The sequence below is a fragment of the Cydia pomonella genome, chromosome 22 (assembly GCF_033807575.1).
Source record: "Cydia pomonella isolate Wapato2018A chromosome 22, ilCydPomo1, whole genome shotgun sequence".
Classification (NCBI taxonomy): Eukaryota; Metazoa; Arthropoda; class Insecta; order Lepidoptera; family Tortricidae; genus Cydia; species Cydia pomonella.
In genome coordinates this window covers 11,893,420-11,913,117 of record NC_084724.1, presented here as the reverse complement: position 1 = coordinate 11,913,117, position 19,698 = coordinate 11,893,420, and the positions used below count along the sequence as shown (strand labels likewise).

Here is a 19,698-nt window from a genome sequence, read left to right as displayed (position 1 = left end):
TTGTGATCCATCTACGGTTCAAGCTGATTTATTGTCAATACTAACGCTATGACATCTCCATTGAAAAGTGAAGCTGAAATGGCTTAACAATTAAAATCCGTAATTGTACCTGTACCTACATTGATCGATTGTCGACGAAGCAACTAGCAAACAAAAAACCTTTCTGCGGTTCATATAAAATAACGTATGCATTAATTCCAGATGTGGACACCCACGAGCCGGACGAGAAGTCCCTCATCACGTACATCTCGTCGCTGTACGAGACGTTCCCCGAGCCGGCGGCCGTGCACCCGCTGTTCGACGCGGAGTCGCAGCGCCGCGCCGCCGCCTACACCGAGCAGGCGGCCGCGCACCGCGCCTGGCTGCACGAGAACATTGCGTTACTGCAGGTAACTCATTAACTTCAAAAATACCTCTTAGCTTTTGAAGTTTTGACTAGGCATACACTCCGAAGGGATCTTGACCACATACCGAGGCAAACCCTGAAGTGGAACCCTCAAGGAAAGCGAAAACGCTGCCACAAGATCGATCTAGATGGCGGCGCACTTTGGACGCCCTCGGCCTCATCCTGAGGATTTAGGACATTAAATAAGTAATCTCTTCTTACTTTTGAGCAGATTTAGCACCTGGGTGCACGAAAAAACTGCGCTCTGCGGGTATGTTCCTCGATTGAAGAATTCATCTTAATGTTCCTCTTGGTCTGTTCGAGAATATTCCACTGCTAAAAGTATACCCGGCTCAAATGTTATCTTAATGACCATCGCACGCACGTTCATCTGCACGAAAACATTGCATTGCTGCAGGTATATGATATTACAACGACTCCGAAAAAACAATGCCTTGACTTGTGACCTTTATGTGCACCCTGTGTCGCAGTACAAGAATAATCAATGGCATACCAGAAACTTTACAACGTAAAAGGCGTTCACTAGCTTCTTAGCAGTGACAACGGACAGGAAGGCCTATTGAGATCCCAATGAGCTGTCCTGGAAAGTCTAAAATGTTGTTGTGTTCCCCAGGACCGTGCTTTCCCGTCAACTTTGATCGAGATGAAGAAGCTGCTCAGCGAGAGCACGCGGTTCCGCAGCGAAGAGGTGCCCATCAGGCAGCGGGAGAAGCAGAAGTTGTTCCACCAGTACAGGGAGTTAGAGGTTAGTGTATATCAATAACTTTCTTCCAATAGTTCTTTTCGGATGGTATATAAAAACTGAGAGGCCAATTCTTGAAAGGATATCCGACTGGCTTATCGTGGAGATGAAAAAAAGATATAGTGTGGTGATCAGTTGTCGCCTGTCACTACACGCAGCACAAACACAAGGCACAGGCTGAATCGCAACTCCCTTCCTGATACACCAGAAGACAAATTTCTAAAGAATAATTCTAAATAAATAGTGTTTTGATTCTGATTCTAAAGAAAAAAATCATTATATATCATAAACACAGTGTAGTAAAGTCACCGATTATGGCATTCCAGAAATATTTCGAATCGGTGGGAGAATGCGACATAGAACCGACGCTCCGACCGGAGGCCCTGGAGCAGGCGTGGGCGCGGCTGCTGATGGCGCAGCAGGAGCGCGAGCGCGACCTGGCCGACGAGATCCGCCGCCTCGAGCGCCTGCAGCGCCGGGCCGAGAAACTGCACAGGTACCACTCACTTCTACATCTAGTTTTACATGGTTGGAAGGTTGGATGCATTGCGCTTCTGCCTTCCTCAATTGCCTGTTCTTTTGTTTTTGGAGTGAAAAAAAAGAAGGATATAGGGTGAAGAACTATGGCTAGTGTTAAATAAATATGGATTACACGATCAGAGAATTAAATGGATTTCCACAATGATGAGTTTTGCCTGCCGTTCTTTTTCTCATTCGGGTGTCGTCAGCTGTTATCGCAGTTTTCTGAACACCATAACTATACCAAACTCAGAAAAGTTACCCATTTCTTTTGGAAACCTTCGGAACAGATTTCTAAACTAAGATATTCTTCTTCCTCTGACATTTCTTTTAACTCGAATTCCATTCCATTAGCTCCAGATTATATTTAGAGAGTGCTAACATTAATATCCTTTCCTACGTATTTCGTATATTCTTCCAGAGACATCAAACAAACAGAGTCCGGCCTCGACAGCGTGGAGCGTCACATCGAGAGCGAGATCCGTCGCGTGGAGCGCGGCGTGCACCCGGCCGAGGCCAAGATGGCGGCCGAGCAGATCGAGCAGGAGCTCCGCACCATGGAGAACACCATTCACGAGATGTTCCAGGACGCGCAGGCGCTCAAGGAGGGCCGCTACCCGCAGGCCTCTGATCTACAGCGACGGTGAGCATGTTTCCCTTCTGTACAAAAAGCCTCGTGATGATACTGTTGGTCATTCATGTGCCTCTTTTTTTGGTCAAAGAAATAGGGATCGTTACTTCATCTATTTTGCGCGTTTATTGTTAACATTTGCATTACGTGTGTTATTAAATCGTGGTGATGTGACCATTACTAATCTATTGTGATCGACACTTTCTATAATACTCGGTTTAGCCCTGCGATACCAACCTGCAGGACATTTTTGATCATGAAAAATTTACACGTATCCCCGAAATGCGCTCATTTTGCCAGCTGTAAACCCTTATCAATCTGCGCAAACATGGTATTGGTGTTTGAAACCTGCAAAGATGTTTTCATCTCTCCTATTCGGAAACCTGTAGGTTATCAGCAACGTGTGATGCTTGTTATTCCAGCGTACAACAAATCCACGACCGCTGGCTGAGCGCACGCCAAGCGTTCACGGGGCGGCTGCTGCCGCGCCTGTCGTCCGTGCGCCTGCCCGTGCAGCAGACCACCGTGCGCCGCGAGACTCGCACCGTGCTGGAGACGCGCGTGCACGACGCCGACCCGCTGTTCCAGCAGCTGCACGACGCCACCAAGTGGTGCAAGGACCGCCTGGTGAGTACTAATTCCCGTGCAGCAGACCACCGTGCGCCGCGAGACTCGCACCGTGCTGGAGACGCGCGTGCACGACGCCGACCCGCTGTTCCAGCAGCTGCACGACGCCACCAAGTGGTGCAAGGACCGCCTGGTGAGTACTAATGCCCGTGCAGCAGACCACCGTGCGCCGCGAGACGCGCACCGTGCTGGAGACGCGCGTGCACGACGCCGACCCGCTGTTCCAGCAGCTGCACGACGCCACCAAGTGGTGCAAGGACCGCCTGGTGAGTACTAATGCCCGTGCAGCAGACCACCGTGCGCCGCGAGACGCGCACCGTGCTGGAGACGCGCGTGCACGACGCCGACCCGCTGTTCCAGCAGCTGCACGACGCCACCAAGTGGTGCAAGGACCGCCTGGTGAGTACTAATGCCCGTGCAGCAGACCACCGTGCGCCGCGAGACGCGCACCGTGCTGGAGACGCGCGTGCACGACGCCGACCCGCTGTTCCAGCAGCTGCACGACGCCACCAAGTGGTGCAAGGACCGCCTGGTGAGTACTAATGCCCGTGCAGCAGACCACCGTGCGCCGCGAGACGCGCACCGTGCTGGAGACGCGCGTGCACGACGCCGACCCGCTGTTCCAGCAGCTGCACGACGCCACCAAGTGGTGCAAGGACCGCCTGGTGAGTACTAATGCCCGTGCAGCAGACCACCGTGCGCCGCGAGACGCGCACCGTGCTGGAGACGCGCGTGCACGACGCCGACCCGCTGTTCCAGCAGCTGCACGACGCCACCAAGTGGTGCAAGGACCGCCTGGTGAGTACTAATGCCCGTGCAGCAGACCACCGTGCGCTGCGAGACGCGCACCGTGCTGGAGACGCGCGTGCACGACGCCGACCCGCTGTTCCAGCAGCTGCACGACGCCACCAAGTGGTGCAAGGACCGCCTGGTGAGTACTAATGCCCGTGCAGCAGACCACCGTGCGCCGCGAGACGCGCACCGTGCTGGAGACGCGCGTGCACGACGCCGACCCGCTGTTCCAGCAGCTGCACGACGCCACCAAGTGGTGCAAGGACCGCCTGGTGAGTACTAATGCCCGTGCAGCAGACCACCGTGCGCCGCGAGACGCGCACCGTGCTGGAGACGCGCGTGCACGACGCCGACCCGCTGTTCCAGCAGCTGCACGACGCCACCAAGTGGTGCAAGGACCGCCTGGTGAGTACTAATGCCCGTGCAGCAGACCACCGTGCGCCGCGAGACGCGCACCGTGCTGGAGACGCGCGTGCACGACGCCGACCCGCTGTTCCAGCAGCTGCACGACGCCACCAAGTGGTGCAAGGACCGCCTGGTGAGTACTAATGCCCGTGCAGCAGACCAACGTGCGCCGCGAGACGCGCACCGTGCTGGAGACGCGCGTGCACGACGCCGACCCGCTGTTCCAGCAGCTGCACGACGCCACCAAGTGGTGCAAGGACCGCCTGGTGAGTACTAATGCCCGTGCAGCAGACCACCGTGCGCCGCGAGACGCGCACCGTGCTGGAGACGCGCGTGCACGACGCCGACCCGCTGTTCCAGCAGCTGCACGACGCCACCAAGTGGTGCAAGGACCGCCTGGTGAGTACTAATGCCCGTGCAGCAGACCACCGTGCGCCGCGAGACGCGCACCGTGCTGGAGACGCGCGTGCACGACGCCGACCCGCTGTTCCAGCAGCTGCACGACGCCACCAAGTGGTGCAAGGACCGCCTGGTGAGTACTAATGCCCGTGCAGCAGACCACCGTGCGCCGCGAGACGCGCACCGTGCTGGAGACGCGCGTGCACGACGCCGACCCGCTGTTCCAGCAGCTGCACGACGCCACCAAGTGGTGCAAGGACCGCCTGGTGAGTACTAATGCCCGTGCAACAGACCACCGTGCGCCGCGAGACGCGCACCGTGCTGGAGACGCGCGTGCACGACGCCGACCCGCTGTTCCAGCAGCTGCACGACGCCACCAAGTGGTGCAAGGACCGCCTGGTGAGTACTAATGCCCGTGCAGCAGACCACCGTGCGCCGCGAGACGCGCACCGTGCTGGAGACGCGCGTGCACGACGCCGACCCGCTGTTCCAGCAGCTGCACGACGCCACCAAGTGGTGCAAGGACCGCCTGGTGAGTACTAATGCCCGTGCAGCAGACCACCGTGCGCCGCGAGACGCGCACCGTGCTGGAGACGCGCGTGCACGACGCCGACCCGCTGTTCCAGCAGCTGCACGACGCCACCAAGTGGTGCAAGGACCGCCTGGTGAGTACTAATGCCCGTGCAGCAGACCACCGTGCGCCGCGAGACGCGCACCGTGCTGGAGACGCGCGTGCACGACGCCGACCCGCTGTTCCAGCAGCTGCACGACGCCACCAAGTGGTGCAAGGACCGCCTGGTGAGTACTAATGCCCGTGCAGCAGACCACCGTGCGCCGCGAGACGCGCACCGTGCTGGAGACGCGCGTGCACGACGCCGACCCGCTGTTCCAGCAGCTGCACGACGCCACCAAGTGGTGCAAGGACCGCCTGGTGAGTTACCCACGTAGCTGGTTCGCTGACAGGGCTGACCGACCAGTTGATGACCTTTGTTATCAATTATAAGCATTTCTTATCACCTAGATCTACATACGTTCTGGAAGAGATCGCTTTTTAGCGATAAGACCGCCTGTTGTCTGCCTCTAAATTTAATCAATGGTTTATTTTTCTTGTATATTTTTACTGAGGTGTGCCAATAAAGAGTATTCTATCTATCTATCTATCTATCTACGTTTAAAGGTAATAGGGATAAAGTCGTGCTAGCTCTGTCAGACTAATCCTAAACCTTATAGCAATTAGATACGGTCTAATTTGATCATATAGTGGAAAATACGGCTAAGCATTCTCGCAACTGCTTTCGGGTAAAAAGTGTTTTTTGAACTAGTTTTTTTCCAGCTCCTTACTATAAACTCCTGAGTTTTGATCTATTTTCACTATTTAAAACCTAATTATTCCGTAGGTATTGAAACTGTAATGTTAATAATAGTACATAAGCTCTGTTCGTTTTCTCATTGCAGAAGAAACTCCACGAAGCAGAGTACGGATCTGACCTACCCGGCGTGCAGCACGAGCTGGACAAGCACCAACGCGAGCACAAGACCATCGACCAGTTCCATTCTAAGGCATGTATCCAACTTGTCCAGAGCCATTGTCAATACAGTTAACTGTGAACCTTATTTCAAGGAAATAAAGTCCAGTTATTTGCTAAAATACTTGATCGATACGACAATGTATTGTAGTGGTAAGTCATCTATGTATATGCAACTTAATGCACACTATATAATCGTGCTAAGTACCCAATACAGTTCAGTTCGAGCCTAACATTTGTTTGATTTACATCCTTCCTAACGCCATCCGTACATGGCTACCGTGACAGGACAGTATGTTTATGATCCTTACTGCTAAGAGATATTAAGGTCTACCGATAGACAGTTACCACGAAATGGTATCTTCTACAACAACTATTTATTTTTCCTTTGTGCACTGACTATTTCCAATTCTCTATGATGAGCGTGGGATTAATTTGAAGTCGAATATTGTACTACGCGACCAATTTTACTCATCTCTTTCTTTTCGAGTGTTTAATTGTTAGTTCCTGATGTTGTCCCTTTCTAATTATAATCCGTGTCCAGGTGGAGCAGTGCGTGCACAACCGCGCCAACTTCTCGGGCGAGGAGCTGACGCTCTACAACCAGCATCTCAACCAGCTGCAGAAGCTCTACGCTGAGTTGCTCTCTACTAGCACCAAACGGTAATTATAGAGCTTTGGTTTACCATTTGTTTTTATTTCTTTAGTTATACAATTAAGTAATTCAAAAAGTTTCTCAAAATAAAAGCATAAGAAAAGCCCACTTTCAGTTGTAACGAGAAGTCACTATCGAAATCTTAACACGTTCGTTGTGGCAATGAGTCGGTTCGGCCCGATGCAGTGTGTATAACTGCGTTATACTAAACATCAGCCGCAGCGAAAGTCATGACTATAGGAACTACCATTTAGTGGATATATTCGAAAACATAAACAAACAGGGATTTTGTGCTACCAACTGCTCTTCTTTATTTCATTACTAAGAAAATGTTAATGCAAGGGCAACATAGACCAGTTGAAAATTAAACTTGCTTGAGTGACTCAAAATATATATATATATTGAATATTTGCAGCATGTCGGACCTGGACGCGCTGCAGGAGTTCCTGCAGAGCGCCACGGCGGAGCTGAACTGGCTCAACGAGAAGGAGCAGGTGGAGCTGTCGCGCGACTGGGCCGACCCGCACATCAACCTGCCCGCCGTGCAGCACTACTATGAGGTACTAACTCTTCACTAATACCTACACATAGCGAGCCTCTTGAGGGCTCAATTTCATCAGTCGATATCTCGGTCTATATACGGCGTGCGGTGACTCCCCGTAGGCGGTAAGGCGGTAAAACGGCTAATGAAAATGATAATCGCATGTGTTATGGAAATCTTCCACCACAAATGTGCCAGTACCAAACTAGACCACTGAAAACAGTTCCCTGAACGCGGGCCTTTTGACATGCTTAATGAAAACCTTCCGTACCCCGCTTCCGCGCCATATCGACCGATAAAACTGAGCTTTGACATTGACACAGTTCACGAAACATTCGTGAACCTTATTGCGATGGTGTAAGGTCTACTGAAGGCCAATCAACACATTCATTGCTGAGCTACGGCCATAGCCGATATTATGGGATCAGGGATTCCTAGAGATCAAACGATAATTTGTCGGGATTGCACCTTATTAAGTTTGTAGCTGGAAAATGTCACGTTAATAATTGATCAGACAATAGCCAACATTTATTTTTATGTATGCTGATCCTAAAAGGGAGACCAGAGAAAATTAATAGATCAAAAAATTTAAGAAGATAAGAAGCATGGTTGCCCCGATCTAGAAAGTGTTCTGCTCTGTCGTATACACGTAGGCAGCGATAATTTTGACCTTTCATACGCATTCGGAATCTCTATGCTCCCATATTACTAATTAATTACCGATTTTGGTAATTCTAGAAACGAAACTAGATATTTAGTTACTTCGTAGATCTTAGTGTTCACTTACATGAACTATATTAAAAGCTACCTTTACTTGTTATTTGCTCATACTAAACAGAAATCTCAAATTAATTATGCTTGCCCTGGCATTTATAACTGAGCGCTAAAATTATGAATAATTTAACCCTTTAACGGGCAAACTTTGATTTTATATGACAAAAATGACCACCTTATAACAATGATTTTAAACTTCATTTCAAAATGACAGGATTTCTTTTTCCGTTATTTCTGATACTCGTTTGACCGTTAAAGGGTTAATTAAGATGATGTTGTTGTACCATTTATTTGAAAATATGTTTACGAAATTCCGTTTTCAATCCTTGCAAGCATTCCTTTGGAGAAGATAGCGAGGTTTGTTAATTTGTTTTAATTTAGTTTACTCCTCAGTTGCCTTTATATTTTCTCGCTTGTTACGCTTAAACAAATCTAAGTTTTATGCAGATATAAATAAGGTTTGTTTTACAGCAACTGATGTCATCGCTGGAGAAGAGAGAGCTCCAGTTCAGCAACGTGATCGACCGCGGAGAGGCGTTGATCGCTCAACACCACCCGGCAACGAAAACGATCGAAGCGCACTTGCAGGTCAGTACAATTTCAACCTTATTTTTAGTTGCAGAGGGTCTATTTCAGACTAACATTAAAATTTTAGTTACCTTAGACAGTCGCCTGTCGTTGACTCTTCTTCAGGGGCAGTTTGGCGATAAAATGTTTAAATCTGCGACAAAACATTAACCGAATTACAAAATAGCAAATTTAAAGTTTCTGATTGATATAACAGGTGATGCAGTCGCAGTGGGCGTGGGTGCTGCAGCTAACGCTGTGTCTCGAGACTCACTTGAAGCACACCACGCAGTACCACAACTTCTTCGAGGAGGTCAAGGAGGCCGAGAAATGGATACAGAAGTAAGTAGTTCATAGTAGAGCATATGAATGGCTAGAAGTGGAGTGTGCAGTTTTCGGTTAAATTCAAAGAGTCATCTTGGTAATCTACAAATGCCAATACCCATAGGTAACATGAAAAATTTCATTTTCGAATTACATCTTTATTTACTGTCTTCGGTGTTTTGCATAATTTTACACTTTTTATGGCGATCACCTTGATCATCATGATTTACAGAATTGTCAAAATGTTTGTATAAGCAAGTCTTAATGAACTGCGATGATATAATGTTGCATAAAGTAGGTATTTCATTGTGTGTTTAGTATTTTTGGTTTTAATACGTCACGTAGTATAATAAAATGTTTACAATAACTGATTAACATTTTTGCCCACAGACGCGAAGAAGCTCTAAACTCGACCTTCTCGCAGTCAGAGTTCACCCTCGACCAGGGCGAGCGCCTCCTGAAGGGCATGCAGGAGCTGCGCGAGGAGCTGAACGCGCACGGCGGCGTGGTGTCGCGCCTGGTGGAGGAGGCGCAGGCCGTGAGGCCGGTCAAGCAACGTCGGGCGCCCGTCACGAGGCCTCTGAGGGCCGAGACTGTGTGCGCTTACAAACATGCCAATGTAAGTAGTATCAGTTTTTATTATTCTTTAGGAATTGATAGTTACAATCTATTACAAGATATGAATGATGTAGATATGCTTCCATACATATAAAATTGAAATTACATAAGATTGATTATGAGTACAGTTTTAGGTAATAATATTTTACAATTGTGAGCATAATATTCATTAGGTTTGTTATATAAAACTATTAAAATGCTAATTAAATTATATATACATGAATTTTATATTTCGCAAATCGCAAGCGCATTGTATACGTGTAGTTATCGTAAATGTTTTCGTGTGATCGATTAGGTGAGTTCACATAGGACGAGCTGCCTCAGCTCGGTTTGTGTAGACGTGCCTCGGTCGTATTGCCTCGGTGAGGCACGTCTCCACCGATTACTGCAGCTTACGCTAGCCTTCTGTAAACAGATGCAATTTCTACGTGTTTGCTAAATGTCGGTGCACCTTAAGAATCAACGATGCGAAGTAACGGCAGGATCGCCATGTAGGGTTCAATGTATACTATATAGTACATATAAGCTAATTTTGCACCAACCTTGACTAAACAAATTGTGGAATCAATGACGTTAGAGAGAGAGAGAGAGAGAATCGAAGTTCGCAAATTGCGGGCACCTTTCCCTCGCACTCTAATTACGCCTTCATTGGAGTAAAAGAGAAAGATCCTTGCAATTTGCGAATTTCGGGTTTCGCGGTAGGCCCTCAGAGCTCAACGAGGCACTGTGGACTGAAATTTGGCTCTCATTGACATAGAAACCAAAGTTGTTGTTTTTTTTTTGATAGAATAAGTTAACCAGTACTGTTATGATAACTTTCGAATTTTGGACAATTTGGTATACGAGTCATTTTTTTTTTTCGATTTTTTTTTTAATCGTTAAATGTTTCTATGAGGAAAGACACAAAAAGCAAAGTTGTAATTTTAATTTCTTTTTGGTTAAAATAGGCTTTTATGAGCATTTTTATCACTTTTCCGTAGAAACAATTTTTTTTTCTAAACCGCACCCGTGACGGAAATATGTAGTAAGTCCAAAAATCATAAATAATTCGTAGTATCTTGCCATGCTATCATCTCCATCTGCGACGATATTACGGTTTGTTTTGCACTTTTTGAAAGAAATAGATTTTTGGTTCCCGCTCCATACACTTTAAAAAAAAAATCATAACTGGGCGCTCTTAATGCCAAATTGTCCCAAATTCAAAAGTTACTATAACAATGCTGGGCAAAAACTATTTCAATAAAAAAATTAAAATAACAACTTTGGTTTCTATTTCAATGAGAGCCGAATTTCAGCCCCCAGTGTGAGGGTGCGGAGTGTTAGGGTCGGCAACGCGCATGTAACTCGTCTGGAGGTTGCAGGAGTACATGGGCTACGGAGACTGCTTACCATCAGACGGGTCGTAATGCTTGTTTGCCACCGACGTAGTATTAAAAAAAATGAATATTTTCATAAAAAATGACGGTTATAATAACTTTCCACATTTTTTACATGGTACGCAGCGTTAGCTCGCTCCGACTGTACACACGGGACGTACATAGTACAATATGTTTGTATGTATGTGGTTTACGGTCACGATGACGTACTCGTATTGTATGGTCGGGCAGATCGCGATCGAGAAGGGCTCGGCGGTGACGGTGGTGGACAACTCGGGGCGCTCGCGCTGGCTGGTGCGGCTCGGCGGCGCGGGCACGGAGGCGCAGCTGCCGGGCGCCGTGGTGGCGCTGCCGCCGCCCTGCGCGCTGGCCGCCGACGCCGCGCAGCGCCTCCGCAACGCCTACGACCGGGTGAGTGCCCGCTCCCCCCCCTACACGGCCCTACACGATATACCGACGATTTTAGGGTCTCTGTACGCCCTCCCTGGTGGGAACCCGCGGTCTACCCCCCTGCCTCGACGGTTTGAAAATGAGGGAATAAAATTAGAGTGAGATAGGTATCGCCCCCGAGTATCCCGCTGGGTACGCGTGTGGCCTTCACGGACGCCGGTTAGTTCGCGATTTGTTGTCGCGTAGTGGGACTAGTCGACATGAAATTTTTTGCAAATACTGCCATATATGCTTCCATGTATACTTGGGTGCAATTTAAGTTGCTAACTTAGTGAGTATCCTTCGACACACCAAAGTACTATTATTATTAAATATTTCAATATTTCAAATACACTTCATCAAACGGTAAATGCAACTTGACAATACGTAGTTAATCTAGTTATACAAATTTACCTTAAATTCCTGTTAATATTAGAAACTCCTAAATATATCCTTTGTTTACAAATCATTACCGCTAATCTTATTAATTAATTACGATAACAAATATTAATGTTTATTACACATTGAACTTTACATTATTGCCCATAGAAACTAAACTAGCAAAACAACAATTTATAAGTAATACTAATAAAATTTAATATAAACAGGCAATTTAATTCATAGGTGCAACATAACAATAACATCAGTCGCTTTTAACCATCCATTCAAGAAATACACTTTACTGTTTTATTTCATAAGTGTATATTTGGCTAAGTAAAGTTATGTGTACTCTATACATGATCTACAGTAGTACAGTGTTGTTAATGTGGTGGTTGTGGACGCAGGTGATCCAGCTGTGGCAGCGGAAGCAGCTGCGCATGCGGCAGAACATGATCTTCGCCACCATCAAGGTGGTGAAGGGCTGGGACTTCCCGCAGGTAAGAATGTAGATGGAGAAGATTTACACGTATTCAATTAAAACGAAATATAATTTTGTATTGTATTATAAATTTTATGAATCTACTTCAATAAAGGAGAGGATAAAGCATTGTGCTATTTTGAAGCTTAAAACATAGGCACATGCTTCAAGCTTCTATCATTACACACACAATACTCTGGATCTTGAAGATTTTTATTGAAGAAACGTGTAATGAATAAATGGACGTGGGAAAGAATATTAAGCTAACTGGACCCTGCATTTTGATATCAAAATGATGTAATTGTTTCTTACTTGCGCGTGCATTTCGCTCGTACTTTGTATTGGCACGCGCGAGACGAACTGGAGCATTATCAAAATAAAAGTTGGTATTGTTGGAGTTGGCTTCCATGTAGTATAACTATAAGATTTTTTTTTTGTCCATCTTGCAGAACATTAATTTGAAAATCTTACATGATTTGTTGCTATGTGTGTGATTTCAAGTTTAGTGCCACCACGTACTCGTATAGTAATGGGCACATTTGCCCGGCAGTTCGTGGCCATGGGCGCGGAGCAGCGGCAGGCCATCCGGCGCGCGCTGAACGAGGACGCCGAGAAGCTGCTGGGCGAGGGCGACCCCGCCGACCCGCAGCTGCGCCGCCTGCGCCGCGAGATCGACGACGTCAACCGCCTCTTCGACGAGTTCGAGCGCCGCGCCCGGGCCGAGGGTACGTCCTAATTAATGATGAAGGGTGCCCTTTCTGTCGAGGTTTCCGAGACTGAAATAGTGCCTTTCACCCAAGTTAAACACTTTTTATTTCATTTCGAATACGAACTATTTTATGGAAAAATGATACATGTGCATTTAAAATAAAACCGGCCAAGTGCGAGTCGGACTCGCACAGGAAGGGTTCCGCACCATTATCTAAAAAAACGGTCACCCATCCAAGTACTGATCCCGCCCGACATTGCTTAACTTCGGTGATTGGATGAGAGCCTCGAGATTGGAAAGAACTATTTATTTTATTCTGTTTTTAGTATTTGTTGTTATAGCGGCAACATAATCTGTAGAAATCATATATAATCACGGTTCATGAGATACAGCCTGGTGACGGACGGCCGGACGGACAGCGGAGTCTCAGTAATAGGGTCCCATTTTACCCTTTGGGTACGGAACCCTAAAAACACGGCTACACATGTTAACGACACCAATCATGGGACATTTAAGAGAAAATTTGGAGAATTTTTGATATTTCACCGACATCCGTCAAATTTCTACCGCTTTATGCTTTAAAACTTGAAGTTCCAATTCGTCCTTTATGTTTTCTATGTATTTAATGAAAGCTACTTCAATTGGTTTCAATATTGTAAACCAATAAAAACTATGATTTTTTGCTCCAGTCATGGGATGTATGGCGCATTAATTTTCAAACTAACAAATATCAATGGAAAATTAAACTTAAGCAGCTCTTTGGCTCTTGTTTATGGTAAAATGTTGCCAGCGATTAAAAACTGATGGTAAATACTTGTTTTACGGGATTTGTCTATACCATCCCATTACTGGTGCCTGTTATATGGGTGTATAGGGGTGTTTTATTGTTTTACTTAAGCGTTCTCCCAATTAACAGTTTAGGTAAAAATTGCGTTATTAAATGATGAGAGTTTTAAAACTAAAATTTTAATTTGTTTTAACAAAAAAAAAGGGAAAAACGTTCTTAGAAAGTACACTGCAGTAGAATAAAAACGACCCAACTTAGAGTAGTATATTTCAGGAGACTCTAAATTACGACCCGTGGACCATCTAATCCTACCCGCTGTATAGAGCCAGATTCTATACCACCCGGCCCGCGATATAGCAGCATAGGTCTGACCGTGGAGTTCGGGTTAAAAAGACTATGATAAACAAAAAAAATCGGACAAGTGCGAGTCGGACTCTTACACCGAGGGTGCCGTACTTCTTAGTATTTGTTGTTATAGCGGCAACAGAAATACATCATCTGTGAAAATTATTATCACGGTTCAAGAGACACAGCCTGGTGACAGACAGACGGACGGATAACGGAATCTTAGTAATAGGGTCCCCTTTTTACTCTTTGGGGACGGAACCATAAAAAGAAGCGTCGTGATATCGTCATCTAATGAAGCTACTATTTTGTTGAATTAAAACTAGACTTTATACATTTATTCGGTTAATTTTCTGTGGTCACATGCTTTCAACTCTTGCTTGTACTAAACTATTGAAGGTACATTAGTTTATCTTTGACTTTTATACAACTCAAATGACGCTTCACCACTAAAGACGACACGGTTACCTGACCATTAGTAAAATATTACAATGGCACATTTTTGACAAATTAACTTAAAACAACGAGTACCCAGTTGTTTACAAAATACAAGCAAACCTTACATTATTGGTATTTGATTCAATTAACCTTTCAAGTGTCTAAAGCATTTATACATTCACATTTGAATAACTGACTCGTCGAAGTCATTTGAGCGATAATTTCATATTAACAGTAGTAATAAATATCCCGAGTCGTGGAGAGATAATTGAATTGAAACCGAGTTGTAATTAATCAATTTTATTTTGTTACCGAGACGCACGTCAATTGAATAATTGTAGGACAATTGGTTTGTTTTCTTACCATATTTAGGGCACAACTGAAGATATGACCTTGGGCTTTTATAACTGAAAATCATACCGTTTAATAATTATAAACATTCTTGTCAATATGTGCTTTGACAGCATAGAATTGTTATGACGTACAGAAGGTGAAGATAAGGAATGGAATCTCCATATACCAAAAAGTGTCTTCAAAAAACCTTAAATAGGTGGCGCTACAATACCTAGAATACTTTAAAAAAAATCAAATCATAGACAGCGCACTTCACTCCGTCAATAACGCTACTCTGGAGAGATTTGGAACTATTATTTGTAGCTGACCACTGGACACTTTTGCAAGTTCTGCCTATGGAGATTGCGTTCCTTTACCTTCCATACTATGATGTTTGTGCGTGTTTTGCATGTTTCTTGGCGATAAACTACATTTGAATGCTGATTTTCTGCAGCTTTTTATTATCAATATCAAACATAGTTAAGATTAGGTTTCTTTTGAGAATATTTCGTTATTCATTGTTTTGCTTCTATATCTAATATTTTCAATGACATTTTTGACAAAAAATACTTAACTAAAATTCATCCTACAGTGAACTCTAATCGGTATTTAAACGGTTTTTAAATTTAACTTCGTTCTCACTAGTTTATTATTGATCTGTCAAATAAAGTCGCCATTAACTTGAACGTCCGGCCTTGCAGCAGTAGTTGTTTTTATGGGAGGCGCTGTCCCGTGCGATAGCGACTGACGGACTGATAGCGTAATTAGTGTGGGTGGATGCACCTTAACGCTTTCCTTATAGTTAGTCTTGATACTTGCGTTACTTGCTTTGTAGATGTATAACTACAGGATCAGTTAACTCATTGTCTGAATACTCGTACAATGAGCGGGTTTCGGGCTCCTTTATTAGACCAGAAAATACTAAGATGAGAAGAACCATAAAGGATGACTCACGCTAGACCTGACCAGGCCCGGGCCGAGGCGTCCTACACGTCATTTTCGGTGATCACGTGGTGCTTTCCGTAGAAAACGAAGCGCCGGAAGCTCCGACCCGGTCTAGTGTGAGAGTCATCCTTTACTTTATGTCATAGTGAAGGTAGAGCGCGTGCTTTAAAGCACATCATTTAAAACAATAACCATTTTATTTAGTAAATAAAAGCTTTAATAGGGACAGAGCAAACGGCAGTGAGTGACTGATGATTTATTATAGTTAACCTTTGGTTTGCTTAGGAGCAGCTCTGCTCCATATATATTAAACCAAATTCAACTTAAGCATGAAGATGTGGCGCAGGCGCATACGAAAGGTTAAGGACATGAGAATATTGCATTTTTCTGATTTGGAAACTGAAGGGGCATATTTAACTCATTTTTGGAGACTAAATATCTTTCTTACAAGTATCAAACACTGCCGGTGTCGCCGTTAATGTTGAGGTCACAAACTCACGACAGTAGCGTAACCGTCCTACGGGAGCCAGCCGCAATTAGCCCGTACTACGGGGACGAGTCCGATTGCCGCTGGACGCGTTCTCCTTTTGAAACAAGTGCCATTCATTGCTTTAAATTACGCCCTTTTATTGGTTAAAAGTAGTGTGAGTTAGGGCACGTTCTGTTTTGGTGTGTGTTAATATTAAATTTCTGAGCAGTTAATTTAAATTGCATTGATTTAGTAATTTTCACATTTTTTTAATAGAACCATTTCGAATTTCGTTTATCAACAACCGAAAGTCATGAAAACGACATTTTGTGCTATATTGTGAACGCAATAGATCATCAAAAATGAAGAAGATTAAGCGAATATTCTCGAGAGGAAAGGATGGTAAATATTTAAGAATAGTTCTAATATTACTCAGGGCCACAACTGTCTTGACATTATGGGTCAAAATATACTTATATTCTTTTTTGTTAAATTATTACATCATGTAAACAAATTCAACTGCGCGCGCTTAAGCTAAAATAACTAATCACATACCATATAAAATTAAGTAAGTAGTTCCTAAGATTATAATTTCTGTTCTATGGTATTTGCTGATCTATTTGTTCATGGATCATGAAATCACATCATTGCTGTTACACAAATTCTTAACAAAGAACAAAATAAAACACAACAATATTTGATCACCATTAGAGATAACTGGGAACATTTATTCCTTTGCACAAACAGCCTCTCATTCTAAACACATACCTGTTCAGTTCCGTCGGGGGTAAAAGACTCAGTCCAAAAATAGAGTTTATAATCACACTCATTTATTATAAAGATCACAGGTATTCTTAAAATGTTTATTCTGGCACGAGCTGTCAAACTGTGAGAGCTTTGATTTTTATCTAATTATAGAACTGATTTGCACCAATTGCCTGTTTTTAAGAAAAAATATACATTAGACCGTAAAGAATAAGGCACTACTTCCTTAATAATTAAATATGAAATCGAGCTTATTAGCTACCGATCATTAGCCTGAAAACTTTACATATATGTATAATACAGGTGTATTCATGACCTGGCCTGGCCTTGTACTAATCAGTCAATATTTTCTTAGATGTTTGACGTCTAACTCTTTTAAATTTAGGAATGAAACAAATAAATATAGTAATAGAATCTTAAGGCGTGCATATCACCTATCACATATTTGAAGTGAAAACTTCTTTAGCGGCACTGTGCACTTTTTGTGATGGGGAAAAAATGTTAAACTCGCGACAGGTCACGTGACCGACAGATTCGTCAGATTGAAAATTCGTAAGACGGACACGTGACCTGATCGAAAAATTGTTACAATGTCATTGAAGCCATTAGACCGCCGGCGTATTGTATTTTACCACATAAATAATAGTACTTTTATACTAATAATTAAAGCAATTCGTGCAAAATTATTGCCTACACATTCCAAAATATCAAAAATGCACAACGTTAATATTCAAGTTTTCACTTCTGCTGGCACTCCCGGAGTGCAACCCGTTGTTTTTTTTTTCGTGGTAAACACAAACAACACTGTCAAAACCATTGAACTATTATTACTAAGTATATAACCGGCACAGAGAACCAGTATTTTGCGCCAAGAGTTGTTGTCGGCCGACAACAAACTATAGAAGCGAAGCGTGAATCTCGCGACCTAAACGCGTAAGCGCCATGAATTTCTCGGCGCTTGCGACGTGTTGGTCCCGTGGTTGCGATTGCGATAATTTTATTATTTGGTATGGTTTCTCGATGAGTAATAACTCAATGGTCAAAACTGTTCGTTACAGGCCAAAAAGATGAAAATGTGAATAATGAGACGGGACCGAGTTACCAATTAAAATTTGACAACAATTTAAATAATGCAATTACACCGACGCCTGATATTGACCTTCAGCGTGTTTTCAACTGCCTCAGGTCAGGTTATCGTGGCCCGCTTCTCGTGAAGTGCCATCACCGTTATATATAGTCAATGAGTAACGCAATCGTACGAAGGGATCTATGAATGCAATCATGACAAATGACAATAGTTACAAAGATGTTATCCTACTCCTTGTGACGTAGGTTTCTAACTTGTAAAAGAAATTGATTTCAACATTGTCTAAACGAAGTTCAGGTAGTAAAATTATAGGAGCACTGTATAACCATAGCTCGTGGCTTGTCGCTCGGTTTTTCAATATCGACAATTGCTTTCAATTGCTTACTTTGCACACTTGTATTAAAAATAACTTTAAAACTAAAATGGTCTAAAATACTGCTGTTTTGACAGTATTAAAAAATCCTTAGTTTTCACATGTGTGCGGCGGTGTCTATCTATCGGCGATATTTACTAGTAAATACATCACCTTATTTCAAAGCAACAGCGATAATAATTATTGGGAAAAAAAATAGCATAGCTAATTCTAATTTGGCATCTTGTACTAGTAAAAATCAACCAAAACAAAGTACAAACGTACTTAAATAATGATAACGAGTTCTCACAAATAAAAGATGTAGGCGACGCGAGTGACATCACGGTTGTCATTGCTCAATTGCAAGGGCAATTTTAGGTGTCGGGCGGCGGCGATCGGCACGTAGGTGACCGCCTGGCCAAAACATTTCCTGTGTACTAAGATAATCTTGGAGAACGACTGATTCGGTCTGTAAATGTTTGCCGAAAAACATTGCAAACATGGGTGAAAGCGGTATTCTCCTATCAGTATGATCTAAAAATTATTAATAATAGTTAAAGCTCAAGATAGTATTTGCAATCAGCCGTCTGTTAACTAACTTAATTACTTGTAGTATCATTGCTCTAGTTACATTTTAATCATCGTCACAGACGGAATATTATATAGCATAAATTTGTTTTAAAATTTGTAAACAAACCGAAAAAAATAACTGAGTTTGACCTCCATCTCTTAGGCCAAGTATAAAATGATCCTGATGTTGGGCGGTAATTCTCAGTGACACGCTCAGAATTCAACCGCTCACTAGACTCGATCGCTGACACACGGTTTAAATGTTTCAGAGAGTTGTGACAGTGTTTAGGGCGAGGAGTTTTGAACGCACGTGGTGTGACTATAGACTGTCAAGTGATTTATACAGTTCTCATAGTGTATTGTTTTGATATTACAGTGTAGATTGAAGTGTAGTGTCATTCCCAGACTAATTTTATTTGAAGTACTCGTCGTGTAACTAGGTGATAGGAATTCATGAGATGGTTAAACGTAACTTGTCTTGATGATGTTGCAGAACAGTTAGTATCATCGTATATTTCCATGTTCTTAAGTAGGTAGATGTAGTTTATAATTGACAAAAATGTGCTATAAAAAGATTTATAGTGATAGTCATCAAGTTATAGTGATATTTTAATACGTACATGTTCAACCCTTTTTTAAAGTGAAAACTTCTTTAGCGGCTCTGTGCACTTTTTGTGATGGGGAAAAAATGTTAAACTCGCGACAGGT

General features: G+C 43.9%; 1 protein-coding gene across 1 annotated transcript in view; it reads left to right on the top strand.

Moving 5' to 3' along the window:
* LOC133530438 (microtubule-actin cross-linking factor 1, isoforms 1/2/3/4/5-like) overlaps positions 1-19,698 on the top strand; it is a 164,446-nt gene that overhangs the window by 34,611 nt on the left and 110,137 nt on the right. The window contains exons 5-18 of the mRNA XM_061868349.1: positions 202-389; positions 1,020-1,151; positions 1,475-1,644; positions 2,089-2,310; positions 2,721-2,925; positions 5,977-6,081; positions 6,592-6,710; positions 7,118-7,262; positions 8,489-8,605; positions 8,802-8,926; positions 9,299-9,527; positions 11,134-11,313; positions 12,117-12,209; positions 12,741-12,915. Coding sequence (XP_061724333.1) covers positions 202-389; positions 1,020-1,151; positions 1,475-1,644; positions 2,089-2,310; positions 2,721-2,925; positions 5,977-6,081; positions 6,592-6,710; positions 7,118-7,262; positions 8,489-8,605; positions 8,802-8,926; positions 9,299-9,527; positions 11,134-11,313; positions 12,117-12,209; positions 12,741-12,915 — 2,205 coding nt within the window. The remainder of the gene's footprint in view (positions 1-201; positions 390-1,019; positions 1,152-1,474; positions 1,645-2,088; positions 2,311-2,720; positions 2,926-5,976; positions 6,082-6,591; positions 6,711-7,117; positions 7,263-8,488; positions 8,606-8,801; positions 8,927-9,298; positions 9,528-11,133; positions 11,314-12,116; positions 12,210-12,740; positions 12,916-19,698) is intronic.